The sequence below is a fragment of the Ictidomys tridecemlineatus genome, chromosome 4 (genome assembly GCF_052094955.1).
Source record: "Ictidomys tridecemlineatus isolate mIctTri1 chromosome 4, mIctTri1.hap1, whole genome shotgun sequence".
In the NCBI taxonomy this organism is placed as follows: domain Eukaryota; kingdom Metazoa; phylum Chordata; class Mammalia; order Rodentia; family Sciuridae; genus Ictidomys; species Ictidomys tridecemlineatus.
Window position 1 is genome coordinate 57,563,277 of NC_135480.1, and position 26,184 is coordinate 57,589,460.

A 26,184-nucleotide genomic window follows, 5' to 3' on the forward strand; every position below is an offset into this window, starting at 1 on the left:
CTCCCTCCACCAGAACTCCACCAACCAATGCAAACTCTTCAGGAATCCCAGGGAGAGCTCAACTGGAACTCAATGGGAACTCCACGAGAACTCAAAAGTTATCATCTTAATGGCTCACTGGTGTCACCTCTCAACCACTACTTCTGGTAAAATGCCAGGGCCATTCCGCCTGGGCTGTGGCTCTCAACAAACAATTAAACTAAAGAGAAAAAAAAAATAAAGAATTTTTTAAAAGTGGATATTTTGACAAATGACCATATTTGACAAATGAAATACAGAATAACAAATTAGGAAACTTAATAGAAAAGTGGGCAGACATAGCAAGCACAAAAGAAAAAGAGAAAAGAGAATGCCGTTTCATTCATACCCATATTTTATGTAAAATGTAGAAAGCCATTAGGTATACTAGGGACATGCTAAAGAAACTATAATGAGGTGCCACTAACTAGAAGAGTAATAAAAAGTTAAAAAGCTGAAATTATCAATTCTTGGCAATATGTGTATCAAAAAACTTTTATGTATTGCTGATGAGAATATAGACTGGTACAAACTTTTGGAAAAGTGGCAATATTGATTAAAGCTAAAATGCACATATTTTATAACCCATAATTTGTATTTATAGATAAATGTAAAAAGTGATCAAAAATTTATATGTATATATATGCATACATGTGTGTTATTTTACACATACATACACACACACATTACACGTGTATATATATATATATATATTTGTGTAACATAATACTACACAGCAATAAAAAACCTGAAGTGCTATTATATGAAGTAATATGTCTAAATCTCAAAAAACCTATTCTAGAGTGAGAAAAACCTGAGATAAAAGTACATCCTTGTTTATTTCTAGTAAGTGAGGTTTATGGAAAAAAAATGGAATTTTGATGTTGACGTTAAAAGAGTATCTATATTTGGAAGCCACATGAAAGCCACTCGGGGTGATGGAAATGTTTTACATTTGTGTCTGATTGTTGTAACATAGTTATGTTCATATGCAAAAAAATCAGGCTCTATGCTTCAGTCTTGTACATTTTATTCTTTATTTGCTATATCTTAAATAGAAGCAATACGAGAACACTTTATAGAAATGATTGACATTATAGCTGAATTGTTCCCAATATGTTAGATCAGCAATTCTCAAAATTTTGGATCTTATGTCCTCAAATCACTCTATTTAATTTCACTGAGACTTTAAAAGGATTTGCACATACTAACTTGTATTTACAAACACTACAGTCAAAATTAACTTGAGTAACTTTAAGATATTTATTTATTTATTTTAAAATAAGATCTATTACATGTCATCAAAAGGACATTTTTTATGAAAATTTATTAAATTTTTCAACAAAAAATTGGTGAAAATAAAATTATTTCACATTCTTCTTTCTTTGCAAGTATTCACAAAATTATGACTCCGTGACAGCAGTTAGATTCTCTCATTTAATTATGTATGCAGTCTGTTAAAATACATTGTTTTGTTTAAAGTTTATTAAGAGAATATGACATTATGCAAATATGTAGCTGAAGGCAGAGAAGCTGATTTTATAACAAGTTTTTAGATATTTTGTATATTGTTCTTTATTACTGTACATACAATAAAAAAGAAATAGTTTGCCAAAGATTGGTTGCAATGTAGAGTTCAAAGCCATAACAAAGAATTTTTGATGCTCTGGTGCATTAAAATCCACTGGTCTATCTTGCACTTGAGTTAATTTTTACCCATGCATCATTTTGTAACTTCTAATATTTGTTATTGGAAATACTGATTCTCCTCATTGTACAGATCTTTCAAATGTTGGCAGTTTATTGCAATATTATCACTCGGCATGTGGGCTCTGAAAAGCCCCTTTGTGTATTATCGTGAATGAAACAAAAAAAGGAAATAATGCCTAATATTACTACAGAAATTCTTGGGACATTATGGATATTACCAATGGTCTTTATGCCCTCAGGGCTCTGTAGATAACACCTGAACCAATGTTGCATTAGCTACTCTGGACGTAAAATGAAAGAAATTGGAGTTCACTGATGATCAGTAAGCCAGAAAAGACATGATTTAACTGTTACATTATATTTAATTGTACATCAAAGGCTTTTTTTGTATATCTTGGGGGGTTATTCATGTATTATGACATGGGTAATCTTAACAGGCTATTTTTACTCGACAGAAAGAAGTTCTGAGATCTATAAATAGCTGATGAAAATAATTCAAAATTTGAAACAGCATAAGCATTTTGAGTCATGCATAATCTTTCAAGGGAACATATAGAATTTATTACTTATTTCCTGAGTAAATTGGATGGTACAACTTTTTAAAATATTGTTTACTGATTGGTATTCTTTTAAATTGATATAACTGCTATTTTTACTTGTATAAGATCAGAATAATTCTTTAATCACCAGTAAGTATGTATTTGTTCATAATACCTCTAGTTATATTGGCTGAGTTATAAAAACTTTAATAAATAGGTACAAATTCCTCAATTATAAAGATTTTATAAATGTCAGTTGTAAAGGCAGTTTGCCCAAAGGGATTAGACCACCTAGCCTTGCCTGAATAAAGAAACAAAACTCTGTTTCCCTTATAAATAGATTTTCCTCCTAAATTTCATTCTGAATTAAATCCCATCTCTCTGTGACTTTCAAATTCTCTTGGGATTACAGGTAATTTTCTGTGATGTTTTAACACTTGGGAAAAACTGTTTTACTGGTCCTCTAACATGTATTCTAATTGTATGCGTCCTCTTTCTCTCAAGTGAAAAAACTTTCATTCACTCTTGATTTATCTCCTGCTAAGATGTTCCAGTAAACACCTTTGACCCCTTAACTTTCTTGTTTGAATTGGGGACTTGTCTCTTTTCTGCCTCCTGTAAAGACTATTATCATAGCAGGTAATTTAGCAGATTTTTATTGATATTTCACCTCTCAACTATTCTGTGAGTTTATATCTGATAGGAGGAATATCTACAATTTTCTAATTGTTAGAACCTAATACAGGGCCTAACAAATGTAGACTCATTCACTTGGCCATTTAATGAATATTTGTTTATACATATTATGTGATTTTCACTATCTGCATGTATTATCATCAGCTTGACATACAAAGATTAATATAGATATCCAGTGTCTTTTAAAACAACATATTCTAGAAGTCAATAAACAAATATGGAAAACAAACTTACTCTAAGTGTTTTATGATAATAGGATGACCAGGAAGAGAAATGATGAGTTCCTTTTTCACATGATACTTGTGCTAAAAACAATATTCACTTATATGGAAAACGGAAAAAGTGAACAAAGGGAGCATGAATGAATAAATGAAGAAACTTTCAATCATTTTACTGATTAGAAGGCATTCAATTAGGAATGCTACACCATGTACCAAATAGTTCCTCCATTGTGACTCCTGAATTATCTACGCTTTCAGGTAAATAAGACTTGTGTGTCCATTGTATAGACTGTGGTGATATTGGATATCTTCAGAATTGGATACACAGAGAAAAGTATGTTCCTTAACATTATTTTATAAACTGAACTTCAGCTTCGAAGACTGTTAAGTTAAAAAATTCCTGAAAAGCCATTTAATTTATTTTTTAAAGTTGTATATGAACAAATACCTTTATTTTATTTATCTGTTGATGTAGTGTTGAGGATTGAACCCAGTGCCTCACATGTGCTAAGCAAGTGCTCTGGCACTGAGCTACAGCCTTAGCACCTCATTTCTTGTCCATTAGGAAGAGCTGCCAAAATAAATAAGACATTTAAGGACTCCTTCAAAGGTTAATATCTTAGATAGATGAATTAGAGGTAAGTTGTTACAATTTCATACTAATGACTTGATTATTATTGGTGATGGAAACCAACATTTCACTCTCAACTTCTATGGGAGCAACTAGATTTACCACCATATATACATACATATCACAATTGTATCATTTAAATTGTATTGATTTTTAAAAAATGTTGATGGAAGAAAAAGAAGAGAATGGCATTGAGAAATGAATCCAGAAAGAGCTATGAATTTCTCAATAGAGTTTCAAGAAACTCATTCTTGGAGAGACAATGAGTATGTCTGACACACAGCTGAGTTTTCTCTTTGTTATACTTTTATTCATTGTTATTCTATTTCATTTCAGTTGTCTTGAGAACTTCCAATTTTTTGCCCCTGGAAGAACTTTATGACACTGTCTCGGATCTGTTTTGTCTTTACTCCGTAAACAATGGGGTTCAATGTTGGAGGAAGAAGGAGATAAAGATTAGCCACAATGATATGAAGAGAAGGAGGAATGGTGTGGCCCCCAAAACGGTGGGTAAAAAATGTGAATAATGCTGGCACATAGGTGATGATGATGGCAGATATATGTGCAGTGCATGTGCTGAAGGCTTTTTGCCGAGCAGCTGATGATGAGAGGCTGACCACTGCCTGGAGGATCATGGTGTAAGACACAGATATGCAACAAATGTCAAACACTCCAATCAGAAGAACAACAATCAGACCATAGATGACATTGACCTTGATGCTGGCACAGGATAGCTTTACCACAGACATGTGGTCACAGTATGTGTGGGAAATGATATTGTCCTGGCAGAAAGGCAAACGCTTGACCAAGAATGGAAATGGAATCATCAACAGCATACCTCTCAGGAAGGTGGCAAGCCCAGCTTTTGCAATGATAGGGTTAGTGAGTATGGTGGCATAATGCAATGGGTAGCAAATGGCCACATAGCGGTCCAGAGCCATGAGCATGAGCACTCCAGATTCCACACCTGTGAACCCGTGGACAAAGAACATCTGGACTAAGCATGCATTGAAATTAATTTTCTTGAGATCAAACCAGAAGATGCAGAGTGCATTGGGTACAGTGGTGGTGCAGGTGAGGAGGTCAGTGAGGGAAAGCATGGCCAGAAAGCAATACATGGGGTGGTGTAAGGCCTCCTCATGATAAATGAGGTACACAAGACCAAGGTTACCCACAAGGGACATAATGTACATTGTGAATAGTGGAAGAGAGATCCACACATGGAATCTTTCTAGACCAGGTATTCCATTAAGAATAAAAGATTGGGGGGCCACATATGAATTATTGGAATTGAACATAACTAATTCAGGAGAGGAACTTGATTTTTACAGAAGTCTCTGTCCTGAGGAAAAGGAATTAAGAAATAGAAATTTGATTTAGATCTTTGAAAATGCAAACTCAAAGCTGTAAGAAAGTTATATTAATAAATATTGCCAAACATTTTGAATAATGATAACTTTGAAATTAATTTATTGAATAGTATTAAAATCCTGATATTATTCAACAATTTTTATAAACAGTTTGATAGTAATGTCAAGCCATACATAGAAAGTTGTAATTGCTTTTACAAAATAGAAGTAGAAACTGGGTAACAAATATAGGATAATGTTGACTGTCACACATTTAGATTCAGGAGCAGAAATGGTATTCATATATGATACCTACACTTGACAGAACATGTGTTGTATGATAGCAAGGATACTCAGGTAGAGAATAATAGTGAAATTTGTTTATTAAATTATTTTTTTGTTGAAAACTTTAATGGAAAGATTATGGTTATTTCAATCAAATAACACTTTATTTATTTTTTAATTTTTTCTATATCCATGTGTATCTTGATGACATTTACTTCATTTTTACAATCTCTGTTGTTCATCTATAATGTAAGACTAATGGTGCTTTCCTTAGAGAGTTCTGAAAAATAAGCAGAAGTTTAGTTTATCTCAGGTTAGCATTCTGATGGATTGATCATAGGAATCCTTTGGAATGCAGTTGAGGTTGATATATGAATATTAAGTACAAGGATAATGCTATGGATATTAATCTAATTTATTTTCCCAAGAAAAAGCAACAAACCTCCTTTTTGTGCTGGGTGTGGTGGCACATGCCTGTAATCCTAGAGACTCTGGAGGCTGAGACAGAAACCTCAGCAACTTAGCAAGACCCTAAGTAACTCAGTTGGACTCTGTTTCAAAGTAAAAAATAAAAAGGGCTGGGTATATGGCTCAGTGGTTAAACACTCTTGAGTTCAAACCCCAGTATCAAAAAAAAAAAAAAAGAAAGATAGGAAAAGAAATCTCCTTTTGTCAAATACTTTGGTATCTCCCCATGAGATAATCTATTTCTTTTCAATCTCTTTCTTTTCTAAATGCAGTTTTTAAAAAAACATATACTCTGGACTCTTCCTTTTTTCTGTCTATGGTGAAGATAGTTTTCAAATATCTAAATTTATGAGTAAGCCACGTCACAATTGTTGTGTCTTTCTAAAAGCATGCTGGATATTACAACTTTAAATTTCCACAAATACCTTAAATTTACCATGTCAAATATTAAACTCATCAATGCAAAATGTACTCATGCCAAAAACAGACTTTATCCCTGAGGCTTTTTGGATAATTGTGTCATTATTCACCACATTATCAAAACTGAACTCTATAAACTTTATGATCTCTGATATTCATCCACCTCATCTTAGTGTTATTTCCTTATAATCCAGTGTCCCAATTGGTACTCTATTCAGGTTACCTCAACATATCTATTTTCCTGGATTTCCTGAGACAAGATGAATTTGTATTTTGTGTGTGTGTGGCAGGGGGTGGGAGGGAATACTGAGGATTGAACTCAATGGAGCTTTACCATTAATCTACATATCTGGTCCTTTTAAAAAATTTTAATTTAGAGTCTCACTAAGTTTCTGAGGCTGACCTCGATCCTATGATCTTCTCACTTGAGCCTCTTGAGTAGCTAGGATTACAAGCTTATGTGCCAGCATGCCCAGCAACTTATATTTTAAGTTGTATTGGTATGTAATTATATACATAATAGTGCAATTCATTGTGGCATATTTGTTCATGCACAGAACACAAATTGACCAGCAATATTTCTAATAGCCACCCTTCGTTTTTATCACCACTTTAACTGTATTTTTTAAAGACCGTCCAATTTGTCTATCTCCTTGTTTTGCCTCTTCTGCTTTTCAAATCAGTTTGTGTTATTGCATAATTTTGAAGATATTTTATATCATTGTTTAATAAACGTCAACATTTTCTCATTACTTTAAGGATAGGGCTCAAATACCTTGGCATTTTATTCAAACCAGTAAAATTTAGATTTTATCTTTTCTATTTCATTTCTTCCCATTCTCTAGTCAAATGTATCCTGGTTTAGATGGTAGGTCGTATGGCCAATGTATCACAAACTTTCGTTCTTGAACTGAGCTGTACTACTTGCTGATTGCAAAATGCTACGTAGAATTTATATCTAGGTATGCCTTGCACAATTTCTTTCATTTATTTGAAAATCTCTGTAACATGATTGGAAGGAAGGAAATAATAAAGAACTGAGTACAAATAAATGAAATGGGGACTAGAGAAACAAAAGACCAATAATATAAGACTGCTTTAATTTAAAGGAAAAAACAAAGTTGACAAGCATTTAGCTAAATGAGAAAGAGAACTCTAGGGTAAATTAAATCAGAAATGAAAGAAGAACATTATGACTGGCACTATAGAAATACAAAGGATTTGAAGAAAATATTATGAATTACTAGCAAATTTTATATTCAACAGCACATTAAAATGGTCATTCACCATGATCAAGTGGTATTCATCCCAGGAATAAAAAGGTATGTTCAATGTACTAAGCCAGTCAATAAATGCAATATATCATATTAACACAATGAAGGATGAAATTCTATAATAATTTTAATAGATGTAGAAAAAGCATTTGATAAAATTTGACATCCCCTCTTCTACTTAACTTAGGACTAGAGGACATAGATGGAGCAAATAGGCATCATGAAAAAGTAAAAGGAATCAAATTGGAAAGGAGAAGTGAAATTGGTCCTGTCTGGAGATGCATATTTCTATATATTAGAAAACACTAAACACTCCACCAAAACCCACAATCAACAAATGCAGTAAAGTTGCAGAATATAAAAACAATATACATTAATCATCAGCATATTTGTGTATATATATATATATATATATATATATATATATATGAGCAGTGAACTATCTGATAAAGAAATGTAGAAAACAATCTTATTTACAAGTGACCAAGCAGGTTGTGTGTGTGTGTGTGTGTGTGTGTATTTGTGTGTATATAAACTTGACCAAGGAGGTGAAAGACCTGTACAAGAAAAAAATATGAAATATTGATGAAAAAAATCAGAGAATTTCTTTCTACAAATTAATGAAAACACAATTTTGGCGTATTAAAAGAATTAGTATTGTTAAGCACTCTACAAATTCAGCACAATTCCTACAAAAATAGGAGTAGCACTCTTCATAGAAATAGGAAAAGAGTCTCCCAAATCATAGAAAACCATAAAAGATTCTAAATAGCCAAAGAAATACTGAGCAAAAGGAACAAAGCTGGAGTCATCACACTGCATGACTTCAAAATACACTAAATATAGTAACACAAACATCAGGTACTGAGAGAAAGGCATCCAAACCCCTGGATCAGTGGCGGGCAGAAATAAATCCACATATTTAAAGCTTAATAATACTGGGAAAAATATTGGTACATTTGGAAAAAGGGGCCAATAACATACAGTGGGGAAACACAGGTCTTTTTAATAGAGTGTTGAGAAAACTGGATCCAAATTCAGAAGAAGGAAATTAGACCATTTTCTCCCACCATATAGAAAAGATCAACCAAAAATGGATAGAGATTAAATGCTGTAGAATTAGCATGATCAGTCTTTTCTGAAGGCAAGAAGTCCATTACCTCATCCAGGTGGAAAGCAGGCAGTGGATGCCATCCTGCTGCATCTGCTGTTTCACATCTTGCACCGAGCAGCCATTTGAAACTAAATGGATATAACACCCATGGTCGCCTCTGGCTGCTATAACAGAAAGCAGCCTCCTTTGGATTATCGCCTGATTGCAGTTTCCAGAAAACTCCTTTTCACTTTCATGCTAGCTTCTCTAGTGATGGTCCAGATCTGCGTTTTTTATCTGAGGTGTAGTCACTAGGATACAGAATGAAATCTTATCAACATTTCAAAAATCACTTCCCCAAACCCCTGGGTAGGAAAGTGAGAAATAAACTCTATTCAGAAAAAAAAGAGAAAAAAGATCTCTAGATTCTTCAATACTCTTTTTTGTTCACTGAGGTCATTGTTCTGAAACATTTGTTCTGAAATCTCCAATCCAAGTGTTTAGTGACAAAACATGATATCGTTAAACCTGGATGTCTTTAGTGTATAAACTCTAAATTAAATTCTATGAATTCTATTTGTTAAATTTTTTTTAAAAAATCCATTGAACATTCACTGTATGTGGCAGGGAATATATATTTGGGCATTTGGCAGAGGACTTTCTTCATCTCTACTCAGGAGTTCTTATTTTCACTGAATGCATATATACCAAATTTGCATTCCAACTCAATAATTATCCTTATGTCAATGGATAAAATAGCAACCATTCATTTGATTATCTATATTTATATATTTAACATATTTACATGATTACTATTGAAGTTAATCTGTGAATTTAATTGCATTCTTATAATGAGTCTATCAATTCAATATTGTTAAAGCTCCTTTATCTGACAAAAGCAGTATACTGAATAGCCTGCTTAGAGATTCAGAATTTTGTGTCTCTGTATTGAATAGTGATGGAGCAAGAACTTCCCAATCTCTCCTAAGTCAAACCAAACCAGGTTCATTGTTTGAGATTCCCCTTTTTTCCTCTTTTCCACCTCCACATTCTCTCAAATTTTTCCACAATGATGATAACCTGGAGACCTGTATGGAACAATTTAGCTTTTTCCTTTCCCTGAGTTGACCTGTAAGCTGTTTTAGTGTATTTTCCAACTTTGTTATCTACTTTGAATGAGGACAATATTGGACTAAAAAGAATTCTCAAAAAAATTGAGGTTTTATTGACTGAGTGTAAGTTGTGTGACCGAATTGAGGAAAGAGAAAGGTGGGGAAGAGTGGGCTACTGATTTAGTGGGAAAAGTATTGTACCTATTTATCTTTTCCTGATTTAAAGCATCCTAGGATTGTTTCTAATCCTCCACAGGACAGCATATATATATAAAAAAAAATAAATAACTTCCATTGTGTATATATAATCACAATTTCTTTTCCATATGTCTATTGAAAGACACCTAGGTTGGTTCCCCAGCTAAGCTATTGTGATTGTGCTGCTATAAACAATAAAAATCTGCTTAATATTAATATGTATTTGTATGTGTGTGTGTGTGTGTGTGTGTGTGTGTGTGTGTGTACACACACACATTTATGAAGAAGAGTTCTCTAACTCCAATGGAGATTTTAAGGGCATCTGACCCGAACCTTTGTCCCCACCAACAACACACATTCTATATAAGTACTGTTTTGAGTGCGGAATAAACATATCTTAATTTTTTTTCAGCATAAGAAATCACCAACAATATCCTTTATAGGTCAGTAGCTTTGTGCCCATGATGACAGAGACAGAATGAAACAATGCTAGGCTTTGCTATACAATGAGCCTACGAATGCCTGGAACGTAGGTGATCTCAACAAATTCATGGAGAATAAAAATGTGGTATACATTCAAAATGGATTATTACCCAGCCTTAAATCAGAATGAAATTATGGCATTTTCTGGTAGATAGATAAAACTGGAGAATATCATGCTAAGTGAAATATGCCAATCCTAAAAAAACAAAAGTCAGAATGTTTTCTGAGGTTGAGAAGGGGAATAATAGAAATCAATTGGATTAAACAAAGGGAAATGAAGGGAAGGAAAGGGGGAATACATATGACTATCCAGTGTGCCTATCACCATTTGTTTTAACAGGCCTGGGTGTGTAGCTCAGTGGTAGTGCACTTGCTGGCATGTGCAAGGCCCTGGATTTAAATCCCTTGCACAGAAAAATAAATAAAATAAAATAAAGGAAAATAAAGGAAAAAAAGTGATCTTGCCAAATTAAAGTTTCCCAAATTAATAAAGAAAAATTCCAGAAGCTCTATATCTTCTTCTTTTTAAGTTATTGTTGTGTATGTATAGTTTCATTGCATCATAAGTTTGCTCTATATTTTTCAAATGATGTCAAAAGTTCATTTTAGTTATATATGACAGTAAGAATGTATTTTGACAAATTATACATACACACAGTGTAACTTTCTATTTAGGATCCCACACTTTTTGTTGTTCATGATGAGGAGCTACTCTCGTATAGTCAAATTCAAGGCTAGGAAATTAGGTCTGATTAATTCTACCGTCTTTCCTGTCCCACATTCCCCCTTTCCTTCCCTTCATTTCCCTTTGTTTAATCCAATTGATTTCTATTATTCCCCTTCTCAACCTCAGAAAACATTCTGACTTTTGTTTTTTTAGGATTGGCATATTTCACTTAGCATGATATTCTCCAGTTTTATCTATCTACCAGAAAATGCCATAATTTCATTCTGATTTAAGGCTGGGTAATAATCCATTTTGAATGTATACCACATTTTTATTCTCCATGAACTTGTTGAGATCACCTACGTTGTTTCCATAGGTTGACTATCGTGAGGTGAGTTGTTATAAACATTGAATGTGGCTGTGTCACTATAGTAAGTTTTTTTTAAAGTCCTTGGGGGTATGGACAGAGGAGAAGGATAACTGGGTCAAATGGTGGTTCCATTCTATGTTTTTTAAGGAATCTACACTGTTTTCCATATTGGTTGCACCAATTTGCAGACTCACCAACAACTTATGAGAGTTCCTTTCTCCTCACATCCTTGCTAATATTTATTGTTACTTGTGTTGTCTATAGTTGCCATTTTGACTGGGGTGAGATGGAATATCAGTGTAGTTTGCATTAGCTGGAATTTAAGATTATCTTGCTAAGTGAAGTAACCTAATTGCTAGAGAAAAGAAAAGAATGAAAAGAATGCTTCTGCTGCCATTATTTGTGAAATGTCTACTCAAATATATGCTGAATATTTTTCATATATTTGTTGTTCATTCATATTTCTTCTGTGAAATGATTTTTCAGTTCCTTTGTCCATTTTTTATTGTTTTGTTTTTTTTTTTAGTTTTCTCGTGTTAAGTTTTTGAGTTCTTTGTATATCCTGAAAATTAATGCCTTTTCTGAGGTACATGTAATAAAGATTTTCTCCCATTCTGTAGAATCTCTGTTCACATTCTTGATTGTTCCCTGTGCTGTGAAGAAGCTTTTGAGTTTGATACCATCCTCTTTATTGATTCTTGATTTTATTTTTTGAGCTTTAGGAGTCTTGTCAAGAAAGTCAGTTCCTAAGCCAATATGTTGGAGAATTGGGCCTACTTTTTTTTTCTAGTAAGTGCTGGGTCTCTGGTCTAAGGCCTAGGTTAAGTTTTGTGCAGGGTGAGATATAGGAGTTCAGCTTCATTCATTATATATGAACTTCTGGTTTTTCCTGTACTATTTGTTGAAGAGGTCATCTTTTCTCCAATGTATGTTTGTGGCACCTTTGTCTAGTATAACTGTATTTAGGTGAATGTCTCACTATGCCTTCTATTCTGTTCTAGGTCTTCATGTCTGTTTTGGTGCCAATACCAGCTTTTTTGTTATAATAGCTCTGTAGTAGAATTGAAGGTCTGTCATTTAGGTGTCTCTTTCATCCCTTTTTTTTCTGCTAAGGACTGCTTTTGAAATTCTAGGCCTCTTATTTTTTCAAATGGATTTCATAATTGCTTTTTGTAGTTCTGTGAAGAGCATCATTGAGATCTTAATAGGAATTGCATTAAATCTATGTATCACTTTTTGTCATATGGACATTTTGATAATATTAATTTTGCCTATCCAGAAACATGGGAGATCTTTCCATTTTCTGAGGTCTTCTTCAATTACTTTCTTCAGTGTTCTGTAGTTTTCATTGTAGACGTCTTTTCCCTTTTTTGACAGGTGGATTACCATATGTTTTATTTTTGAGGATATTTAAAGAGGATAGTTATCCTGTTGTCACTTTCAGCTAATATATTCTTGGTGTATAAAAATTATGTTGATTTATTGGTGTGTATTTATACCCTCCTACTTTGCTGAATTCATTCATGAATTCTAGAGTCTTTCAAATAAAGTTTTTTGGGTCTTCTAAATATAGAATATATCATCAACAAATAGAGGTAGTTTGAGCTCTTCTTTTCCTATTTGTATCGCTTTCTAAAATTTCTCTTTTGGCTAGGGTTTTAAGGACTCTGCTGAATAGAAGTGGGGAAAGATTATCTATTGCAAGTATGCCATTATTTGTGAAATGTTCACTCAAATATTTTGCCATTTTTAATTGAGTTGTTGATATTATTGTTGGAGACTTTCTTTGTATATTCTGGTTAAAAAATTGTTAGTAAGATATATTTTCTGAAAGTTTTTCCTCACTCTGTTTTGTGTTTTCATATTGTATGTTATGAATAGTGTCTTTGAATGAGAAGAGTTTTTTTTAATTTGAATTATATACATCTCAACAGATATTCATATTATGGTTTGGACTTTTCATTTAGAAGTCTTGTTAATGTATAAAGTTTAACATATAAAGCTTAATACATCATACTTAGATAGGTTAATGTATGGTAATATTCTTTGATCCATAGTTAAATAGAATTTAATTGCATATACATTCTGTATTTTATTATTATTGATTTCTAATCAGCATCTTTTAGTAAAAGGTTATATTTATTATACTTTCTGTGTATTTAAATTTATTTTGTCCTATATTTGTACTCCCAAATTGAAAAGAATGCTTCTGCTGTTATTTTGGGGCATACAAAAATGGGCATAAATGGAGCATCCCCTCTGCAATCTATCTTGGAATGCACATAAACTTAACAGCTTTTAAAGAGCAATGGCTACTGCTCCACTTCTGTCTTCCAAATCTTGTGCAAATTCATCTTTCATCAAGCTCCAACTCACCAACTCAAAAAAGAAAATTCTTGAATATGTAGTTCCATCTTACCCATAATAACACTTAACAAATCACCAATGTTATTTTCTACTGTGGAAAAAAAAACAGTTAAAAAGCGACTAATCTATGTGAAAAAAAATTTAAACTAAAACTCCTTCTTACCTGAAGTCAGGTTTTGATGTGTTAATAAAGTTCTGTCATTTTCAGTGTAAAGTGTTTGCACTATCATAAGTAAAAGAAGAAAAAATAATCCCTCATTTGATGCGTATGAGTTTACACCTAAGAAACAGGTCAAAAACAATGTATTCACTTCAGGAAGATTTTTTGAAGTTTTTATTAGTGTATTATGATTGTACAAAATAGCGAGTTTCATTTTGACATAATCATGCATGCATGGAATGTAACTGGCTTCATTCAGTAATAAGTCCTTGCTCTTTCCCTTCCCTCCCCCTTTCCCCATGCATGTTCCTCGTTTCTACTGATCTGCCTTTTATTTATTTACTTGTTTATTTTTTGAAATTGATTCTTAATAAGGATACATGTAGATAAAATTCCCTGTGGTATAATCATACATGTACATAACATTATTTGGTTAATTTCATTCCACAGATGGTCCTTTTTCCTGTCCTTCCTGGTTACCTCTGGATTCCTTTCGTCTTCTCTGTTGATTTCTCTTCTATTTTCACAAGGTTCTCCCTTATCCCATTAGTTTTCTGTAGCTTTTACATATCAGGGAAAACATTTGATACTTAACTTTCTAAGTATGACTATTTTTCACTTATGATGATGTTCTTTAGTTTTATCCATTTACTAGCAAATGTCATAAGTTCAGTCTTCTTTATGGCTGGGTAAAACTCTATTTGTGCATATAGATCAAAGCTTCTTCAACCACTCAACTGTTCACAAGCATCCGTGCTGGTTCCTTAATTTGGCTATTGTAAGTTGCATTGTATTCAAAATGTGGATATTTTTTTCTCAAAGGTAAAGTTACCTCCTCTGCCTCATAGAAATCTATGGCACATTAAATGAAGAATCATAACTTTTGTACTTTTCCTTATAAAATCCCCAGAGAAAAGATTGTTTATTATATAGAAGGTTCCCAATTAATAAAGCACAATTATTTGTGAGTAATATCAGTCATGAGTGGGTATTTAAAAACATCTGGCATCAGGGTGAGCTTAGATGAAACAGAAGAAAACAAACATAAGATGCACCAGAAAGTGCTACTAAATAAAAGGCATTTAAGTCAGAGGGAGGCTGCATAAAGAAGATTCTTAATTATCTCTCTTTAGAATTCTGCAAATTGCTTTGAGAAGGGACATGAAAGAGGGAAAATAAATGCTGTTCAGGCACTGGAGGAAAAAGGCACCATGAAGCTGATGGGTATAGGCAAGCATCTTTCTTCCTTTTCTTTCAAATTCATTTCCATAAAATAATAGGAAAACTTTTTTACTCTCCATAAAATGAAAAGTCTTCTGTGGGAAGTGGTAAGCTATCTACCAATGGAAATGAATTAGTTCAAGAGTTGCAAGATATTGCAGTGATCTGTTGCTCATCTTCTTGTCATTTTCTCTTTTCTGAAACACATCTATGACAGAGATCTCATCATCTTCTCATGTTACTTTATCTGCATAAAAGAGTAACATTATGGAAACCAAAATCTACGTTTGGGTAATTTTCTGTTAATTGTTTATATGCCCTTCAAGCATGTAAAATATTACAAGGAGCATATTTATATGCATCTACTGTATGCACTTCTCAATTCTTAATAGATTCAATTTATTCATTTTTTATTTTCCATTTTGCAATAAAAGCTTATTTTAGTGCATGTTAGCTTTGTATGGATGTTTTGCATAAGCAAATTTTAAGTAATTATACTATATGTTAAATTGTGATATGGTTACAATTTAATGAGTAAACTTAATCCATGTAAGGCAGGTTGTCATTATTGTACTTTCTCAATTTTTGAGAATAATACTAATTAGTAGTTAAATGTTTGTGTTTCTTAAGACATCTAACATATGATATTTATGGCAAATGTATATTTTCAAGATAATAGCTAAAAATGGAATAAGCCTATTTCTATGGAAAATGTCAATTTTGTTACACAATTATTGGTTTATCATATTAAAAGGAGGTTTACAAATAAACGATTTCAGAATATGTGTAACTGAAAAATGCTCAAATGTCTGATTTACAGTACTATATCTTCATCATGTATACAGATATCACTAAAATGCAAATATTTGCAGTGATATCAACAGTACTATATAAACTATTTGATTTAAAAGCCTTTTCAGTTATTTTTCAAAACTTTTTTTTCACATTTTTTTACAGATTTTGAGTGGTGGTGAAGGCATTGTGACAACCCCATAAAGTTGGGGAAATATTTTAATATTATTTAAGTAAAATGATGTATTATTAATTTTCAATATTTCCTTACAACTGGTCTTAAGCAGTATTTAGGTGTAGCAATAAACTGTTTTTCTATTTGATTGTTCATTTACATTTATATATTTCTTAGGCAGCACAAAATGTTCTTCAAAACATCCCCATGTTCATTATGTTCATTGTAGCATTATTCACAAGAATCAGATGTGGCAACAATTGCAGTGCCCACTGATGGACGAATGGACTTTTTAAAATGCAGTGTATGTACACAATGAATTACTATTCAGCCTTTAAAATGTAAGAATTTTTGTTATTGGAACAATCTAGATGAATCTAGTAGATGTCTGGGTAATTAAATAAGCAATACAAAGAAAGACCAGTATTATATTCTATCACTTATAAATGGAATCTAAAAAAGTTTAACACAGAGAAGTAAAAAGAAGAGTGAGGATTGCCAGAGGGAACAGGGGAGGGAAAACAAGGAAAGGGGAGATACTTGTCTGAAAGACATCTTGAAACCATGTTTGCCTTCTCCAGATCCAGTCTTGTTATTTCAATGTTTAATACTAATTTTCTACGATATCTATATACAAACACCAGGACCAACCAAAAAGGAGGATTTGGAGTTTGTTGATCCATTTTTTTTTCTGTCTGCTGAGATCTAGTAGTGAACAAAGTAGACAAAAGTTCCTGTACATACAGATTTTGCAAAAGGCACTACTAATGCAACTAGTAGTTGAGGGGCAACATGTGCTTCTAATGGCTGTGGAGTACAGAAAGGCTGTAAAGTCAGATGTTGTGCCAGGAGGGTGGGGGTCTGGGAGTTGGAGTTTTAAATTAAGAGGCAGGAAAGCTCTGCTTTGAGGATGACACTGAGCAGAGAGATCTGAATTGGTAGAAGGTATGTGCCATTGTCCTATATTAGGAAGAGCACAGCAAGCAGTGAAAATGGCCAGTGGAAAAGTCATAACTGCACACATTTGCTGAGTTTGAGAAATCTCAGGAGATAAAGATGGACTGAGAGTGTCAGAGATAGGATATTTGGGACATAGTCAGACATTTAAAAGCTCCTAATGTACAGGATTTTGTAAAAAACATAAGATGTCAGTTTTTGTTCTCAGTGGGATGGAAGGATACAGGAGGGATTAAGAAATGGCCAGAGATTATTTTATTTACATTTATTTTGCAGAGAAAAATTCATGCTAATTGTATCAAAAATAATTATGATACTACTATGTACTTTGTTGTCTATATTCCAAGTTGAACTGAAAACTTTTATATTTTACTTAATGCTGAGAGCATTTTACAATTGAGGAAAATGCTTTAAAGCTATATTTTCTAATCTTTTTCTGCTTTCCAGATTTTATTTTACTTTTTATATTTTATATTATATATATGCCACCATTTGAAAACTTCTCAATGAATTTAAACTAGTGGTTAAAAAAAGAAAGAAAGAAACTCTATAGGTTGAATTCTACCAGAAAGGAGAGAGAAAAGCAACAAAAGTTAGTAAATGGCTTTTATTTGCAGAAGACTAAAATATCGAAAATGATATAAATAAAATGAATTGTGAAATTGCAATAAAATATGCAGGTCTTTGAAAAATGGATAACTCAGGTTGATAATCTAAAACCATAAAAAACTATGGAAATATTTGTTTAATATAAGGAAAAGAAGAATTTTCTTTAAAAGAATGTAAAAGTGTTGTGATTTTAATCAGGATCATTTTCAAGATGGAATCTGAGAATAAAGAAGAATGATGGAAAGAAACATTTTTAAAACATACTAACAAAATAAGGATTATACCCTACTGAACATAATTGTCTCTGGCGATTTCGAGAATAAAAGCCATACTACAAAAGAACACAAGTTATTATATTGCATTTTATAAGAATGGATTAATAGCATGATATATATTTTTCATGATTAAGTATATAGGCATTATATGCATAATATTTTTATATATCATAGTTATCTACAGAGGTATTTGAAAAGAACAAGAAGAAGGTAATTAATTCAAGCTTAGCAATGTTGTTTTTTAAGTGTAAATATTATAAAAATCTCTTCATATTTTGTGAGCAAGAAATAACTTGAATTATTCTGTAAAATGCACATGATTATGCTTTATCAATTGTAAGTAATTATTTGGTTTTTGCTTTATTGTGTTTTCAGTTTCTGATTATTCTGTATCACCGCATCTTATACCATGATTATCCGTGCTGTAATTCATCTATCAGAAGGGAGAGGACTTCTTGGAGGCAGTGACATTTTGTGGATAGTTAAGATAATTAATGTTATATAAACAGAGTCCATATTTGGAAATGGATTGAGGGGGCAAAATCCAGCCTATGTGATTGGCATGGGAACATCAGTAGGTACATTAAAAAAAAGAGTTTCCTGTATGATATCTGCCAGGCCGTTGTTTTGGCACTATGTTTGCACTGTATGTACATTCTTTTGATTTAGTAAAAGGCTTAACATCACTCAGAACGATCAAAGAACATGATCTGGGTCCAAATTTCACTCTAAATTCATTCTTTATATCATGTAAAATATATATTCATGTTTTGTCTCTGGAGCAAAATAATCTCAGTGTTCTCTTCTCTTATAGGATGCCTCTATTGGCACAGAATGTATTATGTTTTTAGCTGATCACCATGGGTGAGGCCAACAGCTCCAGCCTGACACCAAGATACTTTATCCTTAATGGGATTCCTGGGCTGGAAGCCGCACACATTTGGATCTCCCTGCCATTCTGCTGTATGTACATCCTTGCTGTCGTGGGGAACTGTGGCCTTATCTATCTCATCAGCCACGAGGAAGACCTGCACCGACCCATGTACTACTTCATAGCCTTGCTGTCCGTCACCGATGTTTCTGCATGCACTTCCTTTGTTCCCAAAATGTTATGTATCTTTTGGTTCAGTCTCAAAGAGATCGACTTTAATGCCTGCCTTGTACAGATGTTTTTCATCCACATGTGGACAATAACAGAATCTGGCATACTCATGCTCATGGCTCTGGACCGCTATGTGGCTATTTGCTACCCTCTACGCTATTCCTCCATACTCACCGATACTGCCATTACCAAGGTTTGGTTTGCCACCTTCTTTAGAAGTGTGTTGCTCACAATCCCATTTACTTTCCTGATCAAGCGTCTTCCCTTCTGCAGGGGTAACCTTATTCAACACACCTATTGTGACCATATGTCTATGGCTAAATTATCCTGTGGCAATATCAGGACTAATGCTCTCTATGGTCTCCTAACTGTCATAGTGATTGGGGGCTTTGATATACTCTGTATCACCGCATCTTATACCATGATTATCCGTGCTGTAATTAATCTATCATCTTCAGATGCTCGCCACAAAGCCTTCAGTACCTGTACATCACACATTTGTGCTATCATCATCACCTATGTCCCAGCTTTCTTCAACTTCTTCACTCACCGCTTTGGGGGACACACCATACCTCACCATGTTCACATTTTTATAGCCAACATCTACCTGTTGCTGCCTCCCACCTTGAATCCAATTGTGTATGGAGTGAAGACCAAGCAGATCCGTGAGGGAGTGATAAAATTGTTTTGTAGGGAGAAAGAAGGTTTCAATCTGTGATGGCTATGTGATATATAATTTTGTATTTTGCATAAATCTCAAGGATGTTTTTGAGCAGGAATTGCAAAACTCAAAATTGTAAGTCTAGGAGAAAGTACCAGTGAATATTCTGCAAAAAAAATTCATGAAACCATCACAAAATATTTAATCCAAGACCTCTGATTTGATAGAAAACACAAAACATGCTTTTTACATTTTTTAATGTTTAGTTGGATCTCCTGGAATGTGTATAAAGAAGGGAACAGTAAGATATCCAACTTCAAGTGAATTCTTGGTGATGAATGAACTGTGTTCTAGGCACTCTAGGGAGTATCTAGGAAAGAATAAAGGATGACAGATAGACCACAGAGAATAAAGAACACTGGGAAGGCAAAGACACACTCTGTCCCCATTGTTCAGGGAAGCAGGAAGCTGTTCTCCAGAATGCTTGTGTTGAAGTCCAAGGATCCTGCTATCTTTTCTATTCCATATATACATGAAACTTGTATCAATTCCAGGGGCAAACATGAAATTTCTGCCTGCTTGTTATCACTGACATTATGCTGCCTTAATAATTATTTGGCTTCTTGTCATTGTACCAGTGTGTATACAAATAGCTGCAATAAATATGGTTACTGAAATTTATCACATTCTGGGAAGTATTCCTTAGAGTTAATATTAAAAACATTTTTCAAGAATACAATGGATGTTATTTGGCAGTGTTAGAGCATTTTTAGTAGAAGAGAAGAAATATGAAGAAAATTTATATATTTGGCCAAGCAAAGAAACCCATGATTTACTGCTCAGACTTTAATGTAGAAGGAGAAACAATGTGTCCAAGGACTATAAAAAGGAGTGTCTTATTTAGATTTCTAGAGTTACAGAAAAAAAAGTAGAAAAGAAATGGGAGTAAGATGTTGAGAGTAGTGAATACCACTCTCAATAAATAGGAAGATTGACTAAACAGTGAACTAGTAAGACGTAATCCAAAGGATAACTGTAATACACAGAAGGTTTTCAGGAAATAGATATGAACAGATAAGTTGATGAAGATAATATACTGATGAAAATTATTGAATGTTAATATAAAAGATATATTTTTAATATTATGTTGTATATGTGGTCAAGTGATTTTGAGATATCTTAATAATACCATGCATTTTTCAGTAGAATTTTCATGTTTGGAAGCAAAAACCCAAATATTGTTTTTAAAGCTTGCCAACATTATATCTGTCTCTGTGTAATGCACATTATAAGCTTTCATCATTAAAGGTACTCTAAGAATTATGCTTTTGAATTTGGTAAATTTTGTTTATCTGGGAATCTCATTTAAGCCACACCAAATATGGTCACACTCTTCAAAAATTACTTTTTTAAATTGCCAGTTTTCAACATATACATATTGTAAGGCATTATACCAATTCTTCATACATATTAATGTCATTGAGATTTTTTTCTTCAAAATTATGAGGTCAATAAAACTACTTTATGAATGAGGAATATAAACACGATGAGCAGCCAAACTGGGTGAATCTTAGAGCATTAAGATTAAAATTCAATAATTACAATGCTCTTAGGTCTATGTGATTTAGTGGAGGATGGGGGAATTTTAATAGCCACAATGTAAAACTAGAACATAGTTAAAAATCTGGAAGAATAAAATTCATGTGAGTCATTTGAGTAACCATCTCTAATTGATTTTATCATGTTCTCCATTAATAACTCAAAAATGGCTTTCAGGGGGAAAACGCCATAACTCTAAAAATTAGGACATATCTGAATTGATCCCATTTACTGGAATCTTTGAGAACTGTTAAAAGAACAATAAAGTAGGTGGTAATGAAACAAATTCTAATCCTTGTTCATGGGGGTGGAATGGGAGAGAAAGAGAGAGAGAGGTGGGGGGAAAGCGAGAGACAAGAGAGAGACAGTTGAGGGGGAACACAGAGGAGAAGAGAGGACTGGAGAGTTAATTGGTGTAAGAGGCCTCATGTTAAATTCCATCTTGTACCCAGATACCTAGCCTATGAGATAGAGATCAGTGGTGAGTTTGGTGAAAAAGCCCTGGTATTTCTATACCATCCTCACAAACTTTGATTAGATCTAGAACCAAAGTATTAGATTCAAAGAAATCCAAGGTTTCAATTTAGTAAAACCACAATTTTCTTTCTAAACATAAGAAATATTAATATCCTCAATGAAAGGGAAAGGAAAGAGTGATGAAGTGATACCAAATGTAATGAACTTGTCCTGCTTCTCCTGATGTAAAGGACCATTTAGCCAACCATTTTAGATGGCCACACATGTGACATACTATGAAAATGGAAACAAAGTACCACAAGCAACCACGTGACCTGCTTCCTCCCACAAATTTCCAATGCTGCTTGAGGTTTGTGTGTCACAGAATAGGCAAAAGGAAGCCAAAAGTTCAACTGGTATCTTGCAGAAAGCAATATTTGTTGAATATTGAAGAAAATATTTTAGTAGAACTCATAAGTAACAAAGTAATATTACAAATAAAAAATTAAGCACCCTAAATTTGAGATTTTTTAAATCCACAACAGGGTAATTTTGTTACACTGCTGTATTAGTTAATTTAATTAATTTAATACATTTTGCTTGTTGAGAAAATATCAAATAGGGTGTACATGAGAAGAACATGATTGTACTTTCTCACCCTATAAAGACTGGTTTTTGAGGGAAATCCCTTTAAACAATCTCAAGATTGGAAAAAGACTTTTAAATCTTAGTGAATTCATTTATTCTTACTACTCTTTTCTCTACATAATTTTCACAGGTTGCTTTAGTAATAAAAAGTATCTTATGTATAGCTGATTAATGTTCACTTCCTACTATGAAGGTGAAGGAGAATAATACTCATATATTCATTTCAATATGATCTAAATGACATGGAGACAATCAAAGGAATTCAGGCCCAGGACTTAAAATTTAGGCACTCCATATTCATTGTAGCACTATTCCCTACAGCCAAGATGTGGAAATAACAAAAATGCCCATAAAATGATAAATGGATAAAGAAAGTGTGGTAGAGGGGATTCAAGATAGGTGAATAGAGATATCTAGAACTCACCTCTTGCTCCACCACAATGACCTAAAGTAACAGGTCTATAGTTTCATTTTGAGGTGAGTGATAATGGAAAATTCTGGAAATTAGTAACTGAGAAACTGAAAACTTACATGATTCAAAAACCTCGGGCAACAATCTTCTAAGAGAAAACACCTACCATGTGCCACCTTGATTACACAGCTGAGACAAAGGGACTCTCCCCTCTCTCAGGGTAAGAGTGAATGAAAAAGACACAATAAATTTTATTAGTGCAGAATCTAGCAATCCTAGTGACTGGAAAGTTTCATAATCCACAAAAGTTTTTAGCCCATTTCCTGGTAGCCTTTCTTTGGAAAAGGATCTCACGTCATCATTCCTGGGAAAATTCTAGTGTGCTACAGTCTTGAACCTTCTTCAGAAGAGTGCTGATATCTTAATTTGGACTGCTCTATGGATCAAAAACCCCAACATATTCCCACCTGTGGGACTCCACAGACTTTCTACTGCTCTAACTGAAGGGGTACCTTTTTGCTGAACCCAACTTGTCCTGGAAGATGGACCATGACCTGCATTATAGGATAGAGTGCTCTGATATAGAAGGGGATGGATGGCACTGATCTCTAAATAGGAGTTTGGAGTGAAAGAACCCTAAGACAAAAGTCAATGATCTGTGAACTCCTGCTGGTTGTAGGGCTGAAGGCAGATACCTACAGCACCTCTTCCCTGTACTGTGATCAGGCATCTGTCACCACAGGGCAGGGAGGGGAGGTTCCTATTTCTGCTTTGCCCACAGAAGCTGCTGAAAGTCCTTGAGTAACTCCATGACAAGGACCCAGATGTTGCCTTACACATGAATGTGCATGGCTAAGGAGATTGAGTGTGCCTTTACCCACTCATCTCTGGTTGAGATCCAAATCCCAGGTGGGCACTACCATAGTAACAGGAGAGAGGAAATCCATGAATACTGCTGAAACCCACCTATGCAGTTCCTTCTGTTGGCAATTGAAACACCTTGTCTAACCACATGATGTTGCCAAGACTGGATGTAAAGGACACAGAGGGGTGCTGTAGATGTTGCCATGGTCCTACCTATGCAGCATCTGTCCTGTCCACTGTCACTGGTCAGAGAACAAATGCTTTGGTTTTTTGAACTCTGCTGATTCTGCCAGTGCCACAAGCCTTTGCTAGTTGGAGAACTGGCACCAGGAGTGCCTAAGGATATCCCCATTACCTGATCAGGGCCACTGCCTCCATCATAAGTGTAGCCACAGATTAGGCACCCCACACCAACTGCTGTCAACCCCACAGTTGTTTGAACTGCTAGAGTGTCCCGACTACTGCATGATCTGTAGAGACATGGGCCTATCTGACCATGACATTGTCTGACCTGTGCCCAAACTCAGTAATCACAGCCAAAGAAGCCACAGGGAGACTGCTCTATGGTGTCCATTGAGAACCAAAGACAGCATTGCAAAACAATCTGACACCCTAAGTTACACATTCAAGAGAAAGCCATTTACTAAGAAAGTCAATTACCTATAAATGTGCTAGGGACATCAGATTCACCAGATGAACAAATCTCAACATCAAAATAAGAAATATGAAAACACAAGGTAATATGATTACCTCCCAAAGAACATAACTCTAGCAACAGATTACAAGGGAATGAAGATGGATAAAATACTGGAAGGATAATTTAAAGTGATTAATAAAAAAACTCACTAATGTTAGATAAAATAAGAATACAATAAACTGCTAAATTAAATTAGGAAGACTATGAAAGATACCAATGACTAATTTAGCAGAGATAGAGATTTTAGAAAAGTATCAAACAGAAATCCTGGAAATTAAGAGTTCCATAGGTCAAATAAAAATACAGTTGAAAACAGCAGCAACAGACTAGGTCAAGTGGAAGAAATGACATTTGAACTTGAAGACAGGTCTTTTAAAATATCCCATTATCTATCCCATCACCTCTCACCCTCAACAAACAAACAAAAATCAAAAAGATATATCAAATAATAGTATTTTTTAAGATCTTTGGCACAACTTAAGACAATCAACCAGGCATGATGGTGCATGCCTATAATCCCCAAATCTTGGGAGGCTGAATCAGGAGGATCACAAGTTCAAAGCCAGTCTCAGCAATGGTGAGATCCTTAGCAACTCAATGAGATCCTGTCTCTAAATGCAATACAAAAAAAAAAAAAAAAAAATAGAGCTGGGAATATGGTTCAGTGGTTGAGTGCCCCTGAGTTCAATCCCCAGTACCAAAAAACAAAAGAAAACAAACAATCAAATATCTCTATCTTTGGAATAACCAATGATGAGTAGATAAATGCAAAGAACAGAGAAAATCTGTTTAATAAGATAATAGTAGAAATTCTCCCTAATTTTGAGAAACCTATGGACAGGAGGCTAATAAACCCCGAATAGACATAACCAAAGGGGCTTGTCACCATGGGATATTATGATCAAATTGGCAAAAACACAAGACAAAGAAAAAATTTAAAATCTTCAAGAGAAATCATCAGGTCACATTTAAGAGCATTTTCAGTAGACTGACGGCAGAAACCTTACAGGCCAGTAGGGAAAGACATGACATATTCCATGATCTGAAAGAAAGTAACTGCTCATCTACATAACTGCATCCAACATGGCTATAGTTAAAAACATGAACAAAAATAAAAACCTTAAAATATATTAAAAGTGGAGGAAATTTATGACCACTAGAATAGTCTCACTAAAGATGCTTAGGCATGTTGTATATCCAAAAGTGAAAAAAAGATAACTGTGATCATGAAAGCATGTGAAAGTATAAATCTCACTACAAAAGCAGGAACCCAAAAGTGAAATAGAAAAGAATAAAACGTTATACTTGCAGTAAATCATCAAACCACAGAGATGAATAAAAGAAGAAGAAGAGAACAGAGAACATTCAAAACACCAGAAGAAACTCAACAAAATGACCTATAACAACACAATCCTGGGTGTAAATGGACAAAATTCTCCAATGAAAATATATGGTCTGATAGATGGATTTAAAAAAATTCCAAAAATCTGTGGCCTTCAAAAAGTTCACCTTGTAAATAAAGACACACAGTGATAGAGAAAGGATGGAAAATTATATTCCAAACAAATGAAAACAGAATGAAAAAGTATCTATAGCTATATCTGAAAATAGACTGTCAGACAAAAACCTAAAAGAGACAAGCAAGGTCACTATAT

The 26,184-nt window shown here is 33.8% G+C and overlaps 2 protein-coding genes across 2 annotated transcripts; one reads left to right on the plus strand and one right to left on the minus strand.

Annotated features, from left to right (window-relative positions):
* Positions 1-4,147: 4,147 nt before the first annotated feature.
* Positions 4,148-5,113, minus strand: LOC101977997 (olfactory receptor 52N5-like). Its single transcript, XM_013366209.2, has one exon. It carries the CDS (start codon positions 5,111-5,113, stop codon positions 4,148-4,150), a length of 966 nt encoding a protein of 321 aa, XP_013221663.2.
* Positions 5,114-18,950: 13,837 nt separating this feature from the next.
* LOC144376669 (olfactory receptor 52N2-like) lies at positions 18,951-19,910 on the plus strand. The gene has a single exon (XM_078044923.1). The coding sequence runs from the start codon at positions 18,951-18,953 to the stop codon at positions 19,908-19,910; it is 960 nt and encodes a 319-aa protein (XP_077901049.1).
* The last annotated feature ends 6,274 nt before the right edge of the window (positions 19,911-26,184 follow it).

What these genes read in the sequence shown, in the direction of transcription:
- LOC101977997 (XM_013366209.2), bottom strand. Translation starts at nt 5,113, where the DNA reads ATGTTCAATTCCAATAATTCATATGTGGCCCCCCAATCTTTTATTCTT.
- LOC144376669 (XM_078044923.1), top strand. Translation starts at nt 18,951, where the DNA reads ATGGGTGAGGCCAACAGCTCCAGCCTGACACCAAGATACTTTATCCTT.